Here is a 12,891-nt window from a genome sequence, read left to right on the forward strand (position 1 = left end):
TGCTCAGCTGCTGCGGGCTCAGGGTCCCAGGAGGGGACTGGGAGGCCGGTACCTTGGGGGATGGCTGCCGGGTCTCAATTGACCGCAGGTCCTTGTCCAGCTCCGCACTCAGCTTGGCCAGCTCTCTCTCCAGCAGGACCTGGGGGCGGGTTATGGGGAGAGACTTGGGCAGTAACGGGGGTGGGGAGAGGGAGGAAGGGGCGGGAGCGCGGGGTGGTGGAGGACACAGTGCGGGAGCGCTGATCGAAGGTCAGATGTGAGAAACCCAATGGGCAGCTGGACAAAGCACGCAGTGCTTGGGTAAAGGGCAGGCTCCCTGCCTGTGGGCCTGCCCAGAGCTGTCTCAGGGTATCAGGATGGCCTTTCCACAGCTTCTCACTGGCCCCTCCCATCTGACCGGGCTCGCCCATCCCTACTCCCATGATAGTACCTTAGTACTTCCTGATAGTGTCTGTTGTCTTGTTACTTCCCTGCTCCAGAGCCTATAAGGCTCCCTATTTCCTCTCTGATCAGGTCTTCTGTGCTTTCCACAGCCTGTACTCCACCTGCTCTCCCTCCTGCTGACCCTCCAGCCTTTGCCTCTGTGTCTCCCCACACTGAGTGCTCTCTCTCTGGCTCAACAAGCTCTCCCAAATCTTGAGAGCCCAGCTCCACCTCCAAGAACACTTCCTGACAAGTCCACACTGACCACTCCCTTCTCTGGTCCTGCTTTGGTCAATAGACATTGATTCAACACATATTTGAGTGTATACTTTATGCCAGGTACTGTCCCAGGTGCTGGGCGTACAGAGGTCAACTCTATGGAACTGGAGAGGGTCAGAGCTTTGGGTCTCTGGCCTTGCCCACGGTCACTGGGGCCAATACCACCCAGGAGTCTCCCTCATTTGTCCCCCAACATAGCTGTCTCTCTCCTTCACCAATCTATCCTGCAGCACTCACCTCAATGGGCTGGGAGGGCTTCTCAACAGGGTCATCCACTAGCGGTTTCTTGGGCTAAGGGTGGGAAAGGTAAGTCAGAGGGGGTGAATCCCCTTTCGTAAATGCACTAGCTAAGGAGTATGACCACTCTCAGAGGGCCAGGAGGACACTCACCTTCTGCCCACTCTCTAGTTCTTGCAGAAATTGGTTCCAAGAATCTTCTGTCCAGACATTTTCCACTTTCTCTTGGCGTCTGAGCACCTGCATGGAAGTTGGTGGGCATCAGCTTGAGTAGAGGGGTGCCAGGAGACTGTCCAGGCTCAAAAAGTAGGCTTGTAGGCCACTGCCTCACCCCTGTGCCTGCCAGTGCCCTCCTAAGGATTCTGGGCTTTCATGGCTGCACAGGACAGGCCCCAAACTGAAAGGGCATTATCTATACTCTTTCGGCAGAGGGGACTGGCCAAAGGGCACAGCATTGGGGGTAGTGTGGGGAGGATGCTGGGAAGGCTACCTGATGTGGGGTCTGGTGTAGGGAGGATGCTCCAGGATTACAGTTGAAGGTGCTTCTAGAAGACTCTTCAGAGGGGTCCCAACTTCTTCTAAAGACAGGAGAGGACATCTCTTCAGTTTCCTTTTAGGGAGACTGAGGCATACGTGAAAACACAGCCCTGCACATACACACATCACCCCTCACTACTGGCTCCAGCCTGCGAAAGCAGTGTTACATACTGGAAAGTTACGAGCTCTGAGTTCAAATGCTAGCTCTACCACTTAGCTGTGACCTTTTGGCAAATTACAGGGCTCTCAGAGCCTCAGATTCGATACCTATAATATGAGTAGGATTCCCACCTTCATGAGGGTGTGGTGAAGCTATGGCTAGACCTTTCCTACTGACCTTGGTGAAATACTCTACACTGGTGTTCAGTCTGGCCCCATGACTGTGGCTATGTATGTCTGTGCAGCTTTGATGAAGCTGGTCTTTCTGGCTGTCACAGCTGAGCGGTCTTACACACATGCCTGAGTGTGGGACCACATCCTAGTCCAAGGAGAACCCAAGGCAGGGGAAAGAGCCTGTGGCCCTGACTCAGGAGCCTGGGTAAGCTATTTCTATTCCCTCAGCCTCAGTCCCTTAAGGGTTCTGGATTCAGTGGTGTCATCTGTGAAAACACTCCAGCCACCAAAGCTCCACATGGTCACATTTGCCCTAGTTCCCCTCCAGGGCTCCTTTCTTGGCTGGCTTAAATGTTCCAGCCTCTGTTGAGTTTGAATGTTTCCACCAAGTGGATTCACTGTACCAAGCTTATCAAATGATGGAATGTCTGACCGGAAGGTGAGGATTTATTGGCTGTATGACTCTATTCTCTATTTTAGAAATAATGATATTAGTAATAACAGTGGTAATGAGAACAGAATACACCATTCCTAATTTAAGGGAGCTCTAGTCATATTTACTCCTGTATATTAGTGATATTTGTGGAGACTTGCTATGTGCCTTTATACTCACAACCACCTTGTGGTCCCCACTCAACAGACGGCTGAGATTGGTTAAGGTGCCCAAGGTCACATGGCTAGTGGCAGCACAGCAGCTTGAATCCAAACTCTGGGTTCAAATCTTGAGCTCTTAGCCTCTATCTTACTGATGACACCAAGAGCCACAGGCCAGTTATGGCCACGCTAATGAGGGTAATCCCTTCCTATAAAGGAATAAGAAACCCCTTGATTTCACTGTGAGCAGAGCTCCTGATTCTCAAGGTCTGGCTGAGCCCCTCCAGGACCCTGGCAGCCTGGGCTGGGCTTGTGTGGTTTGTGCAGAACAAAGGAACTACAACCTTCACTTATGTGGAAGGGTGCCTCTCTCATCCTCATCACCCCCCCCCCACTTGGGAGGAAACTTGGGATCCTCTGCACCCCTTGTTTTCTCTAAGGCTGTGGAGAGAATGGCCACAGGTCCACGCCCAGCCTGTGGGCCACTCCACTCTTCACCCCATATGACCTGTGGATCTTTGGTGTGATGAGTTCCTGCTACAAACCACAAAAGAATCACAGGCATTCCTGACCAGGAATGGGTGCGGAGTCCACCCCTGCCCACCATTCCCCTTTGGCCCTGGCTGCGAGGAGGGTATCTGGAGTGGTGGGGACCCTAAGGAGGAGCAGAGCTGTGGGGTAGGGCAGAGGGAGGGGGGCACGGAGAGGCTGCACCGGCCATGGCCACCAGGGGGTGCCAGTCCCCACAAGGAAGCTAGCACCCCTCTGCAGCACTTGGGCCCCTTTCCTAGGATGGCTCACCCACTCAGAGAAGAGGCCTGGCCTGGCCTGGCAGCCGGTCTTTGCTGGGGCGTTGGATGCCTTGAGTCTGCAGAGGCCGCACAGGAGGAAGCCACTGGGAGAAGACAGGCCAGGGGAAGTGAGAGCTGAGCTTGAGGATACCTGGGTGACCATTGAAGGCTCTGGCACCCACGCTCACACATGCTCATGGGTGGCTTGTGGGAACAGGGTTGGGGTTTGCACCAAGGGCTTCACACTCTTTACTAAATCTCCACAACTCTGGGGTAGGTAGTGTCCCCATTTTACAGATGATGAGAGAGAAGCCCAGAGAAATCAGAGCCAGGGCTAAGATGTCGACTGGACAGCGAAGCTGAGGTTTTTCATTGCCACCTACCAGGGGATTTGAAGCTCACTGAAAAAGGGCTATAGGAACTTCTCAAGTTGAAGGAAGCCAACGGGGGAGCCTCAAAGCCAGGCACGGCTTACGAGATGGGCAAATGCAGGCACTGAGTTGGGGCGGGCCACCCGCATCCCCTCACCTTTGGGTGATTCCTCAAAGGTCCAGTCCAGCTGCAGGTCTGCAGGAGCAGAAAGGACCAGATCAGGAATGGGGCCTCAAGTGAGGACACTGAGCCCTGTGAGGCTCCCTCAGCTGCTCCCAGCCATCCTCCTGCTAGAGCAGGGGACAAGGGGCTGAGTCAGGGCCTGAAGAATGTCCCGAGGGAGGGAAGGAATTAGGAGGGCAGTTCTCTGGAGGGCTTGAAATGCCTCTGGCAGACCTTGGGCCTGAGTGAGCCAACCCAGGCAGCGGACTTGCCCAAACCCTCCTGTTCCTCCCTCCCCACGTTCCCACACACACCCTTTCCCTGACCTTTGTAAACCTGCCCTCACCATGTCAGGTTGGGGAAATTCCACCTCCCCTTCTCCCTCTTTCCCTTTCTGCACCCCCTTCTGAATGCCTGTCCTTCCCCCTTTGCCCAGACCCACTCCTCATGGCGCTCATGACTTTCCGGGGCCTCCTAGGAAAAGCTGCTGACCAGCCAACCCACTTGATCCCCTTGGCATGCAGACGTGCCACAACAGCACTTGTCTTAAATGCAAACCAAAATGCCTCTCCCCAGATCCCATATGTCCTCCAGCTCCTAGACTGTTAGGCTTTCCTTTGCAAGAAACAGCTGTGCCATCACTAACTCACTGTCTCCAATGCCCCTTTTTGGTAAGCAGATTTCAGCTCCAACAGATTGCCCCCAACTGCTCTTATGAAAGACCCCAGTGACCTCCATGTTACCAAATCAAAATGGTCAGTGTGCCTGGGTGGCTCAGTCAGTTAAGCCTCCAACTCTTGTTTTCTTTCAGCTCAGGTCACGATCTCACAGTGGAGCCTGCTTGGGATTCTTTCTCTCCCTCTCCGTCTCTGCCCCTCCCCTGCTCGCTCTCTCTCTCTCTCTCAAAAACAAACTTTAAAAATATTTTTTAAAATGGTCGATCTGTCACAGTGGATCATTCCTCCTGGAAAGTTCTTTTTCACTTGGCTTCCCTGCTGTACCTTCTTTGTCTGCTTGGCTGATTTCTGCTCATCTCTCAAATCTCTGAACATCCAAGTACCTGGGGACTCAGTCCTTGGGCCTCTGTCTATCTCCCCAGGTGATCCTGTCTAGTCTCCTGGCTTAAAAAAAAAAAAAAAAAATACTGTCTATTGCAGGAATTCACATTGGAATTAGTTGGGGGGCTTTAAATCAAAATATTTTTGAGTGAATCCCAGGTATTTCCATCTGTAGCTTAGGCCTCACCCCTGAACTGCCGACTTGCATATTAACTGCCTGCTTGACACCCCCAAGCAGATGGACCTCATCTAAAACTGAACACCCCTTAGACTGTACCTGTCTCACTTCCCTGTACTTACAAGAGGGGCGCTCTTTGACTTGCTCAGGTTTCAAGTCATCCGTGACGTCTCTCCTTAATGCCACATCCAATCCATCAGCAAATCCCCATGACTCTGTCTCCACAATCCCACAAGTCCCACTGCTACTGCCCTGGTCTGAGACACTGTCCGTCTCTAACCTGGATTAAAGCCAGGCCCCCTAAGTGGTTCACCGCATCCTGCATCCTCGTCTCCTCCCCACCCGGCAGCCTCCAGAGCAGCTCACTCTTCTGCTCAGAACCTCCCAGTGGCTCCTCAGCTCTTATGGAGTAGAAGCCAAAGTCTGATAATGGCCCTAAAGGCCCACCGTGACCAGATCCCATCACTCTGCCTCTGTCTCCCACCAGTGCCCCTCTCACCCCAGCCCAGCCTCTCCTTGCTGCTCCAGAAAGGCCTGCTTCTGCCTCTGGGGCTCTGCCACTCCCCCTGCTGCCAGGCTCCTCTCCTGGCTCTGCAGGGCCGACTCCTTCCCTCCCTCAGCTCTGCTCAGATGCCACCACCTATCAGGGCCTTTCCTGACCAGCCCGCACTGGGCACTGACCTTTTCTTTTCTCCCTTGCCCTTACCACAATCTGCCATATTAAATATGTGTCTGTTCATTCTGTGTCTCCCTCTGTCTTCAGCTTCACTGCAGCAACGACATTCTTTTTTATTCCCTGTTTTATCTTCAGCACCCAGAATAGTGCTCAGCACACAGTGAGTGCTCAATAGGTGACCAGGGGGCTGATGTGACAAATGAGTGACTGCATGGCTTCCTAGAACTCTCAGAGGATACCAGGGACAGTGTCTGGTCATCGTCCCCCCTCCCCGCCCAAGGACAGAGAAGACTTTGGAGGCTCCAAACCCTTTGGCCTGTTTTAGGGACCGCTCACCACAGAGCCTGGGGTGGTGGAGACCTCCCTGAGCAGGTACGTTCCCTTTTCTGCCCATCCCTCCCCCTGCCTCAGGGGTGGAGCACAATCAGGCAGAGAGAGGGCCCTAGAAGCATGTCTCACCTGGCATTTTCCGGTGAATCTGCTGGAACATTCTTCGGTACCAGTCCCTGGGGCTGTCAACACTCTGGGGTCAGAAAAGACAAAGTCAGACCACCCTCTTGATATGAAGCCACAGGAGTTTTTCCACACTGGTCATTTCTCTGGCCACCCTTGAAGCCCCAGTGGGGGGGCTGTTGTGATATGTCTAATAACAGTAACTTCATGTAGCACATTACATATGAACAAGGTATAGGGAAGGATCTCCCTCAGTGATGGTCCCGAGGCTGTGAGATTTGGGGTGTTTTCTGTTTTCCCTCTTTGCAATTTTCTATATTTCTGGTATTTCTACAACAAACATATATTTGCACACAATGAAGAATAAATGCAATAACACAGGCTGTTATTTCATGGCCCCTGCCTCACTGGAGGCTGAAAACAGCTGTGGGAAGCATGTTACCAACTTCAGTTCCAGGTGGAGAACTGAAGGCAGGTGGCTGGCTCAAGACAGGCATGCAGTGGAAGAAGGGCAGGCTCCTCAGAGGCTGGGCCCTGGATCCTTCCATGCCTGCCACCGTGTGAGGCCTTCTCACTCAGAGGACTCTCGCTAGCTCATTCAGCCCAGTCATTCACTCCTTGGCTGTGCTAGGCCCCGTGGCTATGAACAGAGGGGATCCCTGCCTCGCTCAGCCCTTACAGCAGGAACTCTGCTCCTCTGAGAACCTGGGGGCATTCTAGATCCCCTTTCCCCCCACAGACCACTTGTGCAACTCAGACACACAAGAGCACCTGTAATTTTATGTGGCTTATGACCCCCCAAAACCCATCATGGTTGAGCCCTGCTTTAGTCTGAAATGGTTTGGGTGCATTCTTTGTGGCTCCCACTTTAATTCACAGAAGTGGAGATCAGCGCGGGTCCCTAGGCCCCATCTGTCAGTGGCCTCCAGCCCTGGACTCACAGATCGGGGGGCAATAGGCATGCCGCTCTCATCCACAGGCCCGATTCCTTCATACTTGATCCAGCGCTTGTCCCGGCGCTTGTTGTCCTTGGTCCATGTGGCTGACCAGTTGTGGGGGTGCTGGGAGGCAGGGGTCTTCTGGCTCCCAGGGGGCTGGCTCCCAGGACCTGGCCAGGTCTGATACCAGGCAGGGTCTGTGGGGAGTGTGCAGTAGAGCATTAGCAAAGGGCAGCGGCCCCACCTGGACTTGTTTGTCCCTTTGCTCTTCAGAACACTGATCCTGTGGGTGCAAAAAATTTAAACATCTCCTTGTTTGTTTGGACTGATGGCTTGGACTCTACAAACTTCCCCATCCCCAGCAAGACCACAGGCCTTTGTTTATTTTTTAAGTTCGAGTGAATGAAAGTGGATTTTTCCCGAGAAATCTGTGCCCAAGTCCACCCTATCCTTTCCTCGGGCTGCCCTAAAAGTCTTCAGAATGAGGGCTGCGAATCATTACTGGCAGAGAATGCTGGGGACGGTCCCAGCTGGGAAGGCAGCAGGGTGCGGCAGAAAAGGGGTGGAGGGGACAAAGAATTCAGATGCCAGCTTGCCACCTACTGGCTGTGTGACCTGGGGCACAGCAAGCAACCTCTCAGTGACTCAGTTTCCACTTCTGTAAAACAAGGGTAATCATGGCAAAAATCCAGGGAGATCCAGTGTGTGTGACCGTGCCGAGCACAGTGCCTGACACACACTCACAAGGCTCTTTTTTCTTTTAATGTTTGTTTTTATTTTCGAGAGAGACACAGAATGCGAGTGGGGCAGGGGCAGAGAGAGAGGGAGACACAGAATCCGAAGCAGGCTCCGGGCTCCAAGCTGTCAGCACAAAGCCCGATGCGGGGCTCGAACTCATGAACTGCGAGATCATGACCTGAGCCAAAATCGGACGCCTAACTGATTGAGCCACCCAGGCGCCCCTCAAGGCTCTTGATAAGGGACAGAAACTCATTCACCAGACGTGGCTACGTCTCAACAGTGGCTACCATCCTCAACTTCCCCAGAACCTTCAGCCCCCAAGTCACCAGTGTAGCAGCAGAAGGTCTTCAGGCCTGGAAGGACCAGGGTTTGAATCTCGGTTCAGCCTCTGCAACTGAACATCCCTGAGACTCAGGTTCTTACTAGGAAGATGCTGATAATTGTAGCTTACCTTTCCAGGACTTCAAGGGATTAAATGAAATAAGGCTTGTGAATGTGTCTTTTCAGTGTCCTACAAGCTCTAAGTGTTCAACAATTATTTGTCAAATGAATAAACTACTTGACACAGAGCCTGCCTCAAGAGGATGCTCAATGAAGGAGGTTCCCTCCTCAGGAGAGGGGCCTTCAGGGTAGACCTGCACCCAGAAGGTCCCAGGATCTTCTGGACCCCATGGCCCAGACTCTGGTGACTGGTAGGAGCCTAGGAGCTGACGGGCTCTCAGAGCTGCCTCTCCAAACTTCCGTTTGGCTGGTGAGTACAGACTGGAGCAGCCCCTAGGCCCTGCTGTGGGGTTTGGCCCCCACACTTTCAGCAGACAACACATGCTCACGTTCCTCCACACTTCCATCCCAAATCCAAGCTATTCCATTGTCTGCTAGAGGTCCCCCCAGCCTCCCAAGACTGTGTCCCCTGCATACTTCCTTCCCCTGGCACTGGGGTACAGGAGGAGGAGAAGAGATGCGTCGGTCTGCTCTCCCACAGCACATTTTACACTCACAGGACACCAGTGCTCACACAGAGAAGGGCAGCTAGCTGAGCTTGGAGGCCCAGGACCTTGAGAGTCCTGCCATTGCCTTCCTGGCCCTCCTGCCCATCACAGGGTGGTACCAGGTCAAAGGCCCATGAAGCTCTGATCCCCCCCACCCCCAACATGGGGATCTTGGAGCAGACCCACCTGGGTGCCGGGAAGCATCTCTCCTGGAGGGTAAGTACCCATTGCACACGGTCCTGGGCGCAGGGTCATGAAACTGGAAATTAAGGGTGTTGGAGCCACCATTCCGGATCACAGGCACCTGTGGGGAGGGGCCAGGAGCAGCAGCTCAGGCCCGAAGTTTCGGCAGAAGGGCGGGAACCATGGACAAGGTTTACCCCATGGTGAGCGCTGGAGGGTCAGCCTAACCCCTTTGTAGGTAGCCAGCAAAGCTCTCTAGAGCTATCTTCTGCCCCTTCCTTTCCTTTAAGCCTCCTGCTCCCCCACCTGTCCTTTGAGGTCCCCATCAACTCTGGGCCCACAGTAACCCTCTCTTCACTGTCACTCACCCGTGCCCCCTGGGAGGATGACCCTATGTGAGCCCGGAGATTGCCAGGGATGAAGTCGTCCAGGCTGAGCCCAGCGGGGAGGCTGCAGGGTGGAGCCTGCATGCTTGGATCAAGGTTGGAGGGCTCCTGGTGTGCCAGCTGCTCCTCTGTGTGCCCTCTGTGGGGAAGGAAGGAAGAAGGGAAAGCCCTGCTGGGCTCGGGCTGCCCATGCCCTCTGGGCTCAACCTTGGGGTGGGGGGTTGGAGGGGACAGCTGTGGGAGGGGGTCAGGCCAGCTGGGTGGGAGTCAAGGACCCAGGAAACAGGCCTCTGCGGGCGATCGCCTGCAGGCTGCCCGTGCCTGCTCTCAGAGGCACAATGGGCTGCTTGTTAGGCCCGGGCCAGGAGCTCCGGGTGGGAGTGGGGGAGGGGGAAGGCAGGCAGGGAGGAGGGGAGGTTGGCCAGGAGCAGGCCTGCTGGACAAAGCCTTGGGCACACGGGCCTGCTGGCCAGCCCCTCTGGGGCTCTCACTGCACAGTGCAGCCCGCTCCCCCAGAGGGAAGGATGAGGGAACTGGGGCAGCTGGCAGAGGAGGGCCTGGGCACTCAGGACTTTGTTTCAGTTCCCTCAGTCTCTTCCAGTCCCTTTGTGAGCATCGGCTTGCCAGCAGGCACAACAGGTTACTTGGGCTGCGGGAGAGGCCCTGAACAACAGCAAGGCCACCGGCCCACTGCCCAACGGGGTCAAGGTTATGGGAGGGGGAGAGTGTGGGGGCCTTTCCAGGCAGCAGGAACCACTCCTTCTAGGCTCAAAGGACTGTCAGGTCCCTTCTTTGGCCTTCTTCGCTGGAACTGTAGCCTCAGAGGGCTCAGGGTGCTGGTGAGGGGTGGGATGGAAAGCAAAGCCGTGGATAAGAACAAAGTGGGGGGTGCTTATGATGGAGAGGTGGTGTTGAGTGCCCCCACCCCCATACACCATTTTCTTTTACATCTCCAGGCTGCTTTTTTTTTTTTTTTTAGGATTTTATTTTATTTTTTTAAAGTAATCTCTACATCCAACATGGGGCTTAAAATTACAACCCCAAGGTCAAGAGTCGCATGCTCTACCGACTAAACCAGCCAGGTGCCCCTATCCTCTAGGCTGTTTTGTTTTGTTTTAACATTTATTCATTTTGAGAGACAGAGCATGAGCAGGGGAGGGGCAGAGAGAGAGGGAGACACGGAATCTGAAGCAGTCTCCAGCTGTCAGCACAGAGCCCAATGCGGGACACGAACTCACGAACCGCGAGATCATGACCTGAGCTGAAGTTGGAGTCTTAACCGATTGAGCCACCCAGGTGCCCCTATGCTGTTTTTTGAACAAGTCAAGGAACCTTGACTGATTCCTCCTTTTCTGTCCACATTTAGGGACACGAATCCCTCCTAGGAAAAGTGGAAGATTAAGTAAGGGTGGGGGGAAGTAGCAAAGTCCAAAGATTTAGCCAAGAAACAGGTATCTGATTTCTTGACTCTTCCCTCCACCCTCAGTTCTGCTTGCTGCTGGCTCAACCCCACAGACAGCTGGCATGCTTTAGGGAGAGGCTGAGGATCCAGAGAGCTGGGCACACCTGACTGGCCAGCCTAGTTCTTCTGCCTCATGCAAAGGCTTGGTCAGGAGAAGGGGACTCCAGGCACCCAGGAGATGAAGGTGGTCAGGCTGCCCAACAGGGCTGTCCCTCCTCACGTGTGCTGTTGGACTGGACCAGAGCTAGGCCAACCTCCACTGCCGGGGCTGGACCCATTCTGGCCTGTGTGTTCGAGTTAGGCCTGTGTGTGCCTGTGGAGCTTGGGAGCTCGTGAGAAGGGCCAGGGGGCCTTGTGAGGTGCTGTGTTTGTGTGTGGTGGAATGTAAGTGCAGAGCTGTGATTGTGAAGTGTGGGAGGTACTGTGGGGGTGGGACACATGTGAGCATGGGGTGGGGGTGGGTACAGAAGGATGTAAACTGAAGGGTAGCTGGGGGGGGGGGGCTGTGCAGCAGGGGTTCATAGGGGTAGCACAAGGTCTACAGAGACTAGAGGGGATGAAGATACAATAGGGGGCTGTGATTACATCCTGTGCCCTGTTCCTGCTCAGGCCACAGGGGCTGGAGGGTACCGACAAGGCTGGTGGCAGGTCCCTGTCTCTGTTCTGAGTGGGGATTTCTTCTACCGTTTGAAAGACCTACTGGGGACAGTGCTCTTCCTTGCCCATCCCTGGCTGTGGGGGGAGTGAGGGCTGAGGCTGGAGGAGGGGCAGCTCCCCAGCTGGATCCAATTAGGACTCCTACCAAAAGCAAAACATGCAGACACACCCCAGCTCCCGCTGTTCTCCCTCCCCTTGAGGGGGAAATTGAGGCAGGGGAGAGCAGGAGATCCAGAGGCCTGGGGCAGGCTGGGTCCTAGCAGCAGCCCCTCCCTTCCCAGCTGACTGCTTGAAACCAAGATGCGAGGTCAGCATCGGCAGTCCCAGCCATCAGCTGACCCAGGCCTCCTTCCCCCTCCTGCCGTCCCACCCTGCTGTGCTCAAAGAGAACTGCCCTCTGGTAGGATGGGGAGGACAGGAGGTCGCCCCCTCCCCGCACCCAGTTTTTCAGGGATTGCTGATCCTTGGTGGTGGAGCAAGCCACTCCCCAACACTGTTGCCTGTGGCAGGTATCCTCTAGAGATAGGCAGCTGTGGGTGGGGAAGAGTGGGCTGAGTTTTTTCTCTCAGTGGCTGTGCCAGCAGAAACTAAGAGCGACCTCTCATACGGAGATGGGGGCACGGAGGCACTGGTCCTGCACCTGGCAGAGGACAGAGAGGGTGCCAGGAAACCTCTGGGGTCCTCCCAGAATTCTGGCAGTCCTTCACCCCAAGGGCTGCAAGAGGTGAAGTAGCTCCCTGTTTGTAGTTGACAGACTCCTTTGCACCTCCAAGTACGGAGCTGACCTTGGGGGCTTGGCCCTAGGCGTTTTTCCAGGTATTTCCCAGATACAAGTCCACGTGGACAAGGGCAAGTTTTCTCGAATTTCGCCTTTTCTAGATTGAGGAGGGACTTCTTCACCTCTTTCCACCCCAGAGTTGGGGACGAGACTCTAGGGGGAGGGGCACGCTGCCTTGCCTTCGGGTTGGGCACTGGTCCCTCCCTGCCTGCGGGGCCCCCGCCTCCTCGACGCCCCCTCCCCTTAGCAGCACCTACCTTTCCCAGCAAGCAGGTGGCGCGGACCGAGGACGCCCGGGAGGGCAGGAGCATCTCTGCCCGGCTCCTGCCTGGTGCGGCCGCGGCGGGCTCTCGAGGAGGGAGGGCAGGGAGAAGTCCGGGCTGTGCCACCCGCCCTCGTGACCGGGTCAGGACCGGCTCCGCGAGGCAGGGCGCGGGAGGAGGAAGAGGGGGATCGACCGGGCCGAGGGCACGCGCAGGGAGGGAGGACCGCGACAAGCGCGCGGGCGGGCGGCGCAGTCCGTCTCCCTCCAATCTGGGCCTCTCCAGCCTGCGGGGCGGGGGCTCCGGCCGGCCGGCCGGGGCGTGCGAGTGCCCTCCGTCGGGGCGCGCCGCGGGGACGCTGTGGCCCCCTGCCGAGGGGGCCGGGCCGGCCGCGGGCGGCG

General features: G+C 55.5%; 1 protein-coding gene across 6 annotated transcripts in view; it reads right to left on the bottom strand.

Annotated features, from left to right (window-relative positions):
• SORBS3 (sorbin and SH3 domain containing 3) overlaps window positions 1–12,891 on the bottom strand; it is a 29,034-nt gene that overhangs the window by 9,895 nt on the left and 6,248 nt on the right. For 2 of the 6 annotated variants that reach the window (XM_040490311.1, XM_040490308.1), the window contains exons 3-12: window positions 9,313–9,469; window positions 8,948–9,065; window positions 7,035–7,228; window positions 6,100–6,163; window positions 3,723–3,761; window positions 3,205–3,298; window positions 1,430–1,517; window positions 1,093–1,179; window positions 940–993; window positions 53–139 (exon numbers count right to left, since the gene is read on the bottom strand). In XM_040490311.1, coding sequence (XP_040346245.1) covers window positions 53–139; window positions 940–993; window positions 1,093–1,179; window positions 1,430–1,517; window positions 3,205–3,298; window positions 3,723–3,761; window positions 6,100–6,163; window positions 7,035–7,228; window positions 8,948–9,065; window positions 9,313–9,469 — 982 coding nt within the window. Of the gene's footprint in view, window positions 1–52; window positions 140–939; window positions 994–1,092; window positions 1,180–1,429; window positions 1,518–3,204; window positions 3,299–3,722; window positions 3,762–6,099; window positions 6,164–7,034; window positions 7,229–8,947; window positions 9,066–9,312; window positions 9,470–12,484; window positions 12,836–12,891 lie in introns of those variants that run through there. The other 4 variants (XM_040490312.1, XM_040490310.1, XM_040490309.1 and 1 more) reach the window with 4 other exon arrangements.

This window comes from Herpailurus yagouaroundi, unplaced genomic scaffold, assembly GCF_014898765.1.
Source record: "Herpailurus yagouaroundi ecotype Mexico unplaced genomic scaffold, PumYag 181, whole genome shotgun sequence".
Taxonomy (NCBI): domain Eukaryota; kingdom Metazoa; phylum Chordata; class Mammalia; order Carnivora; family Felidae; genus Herpailurus; species Herpailurus yagouaroundi.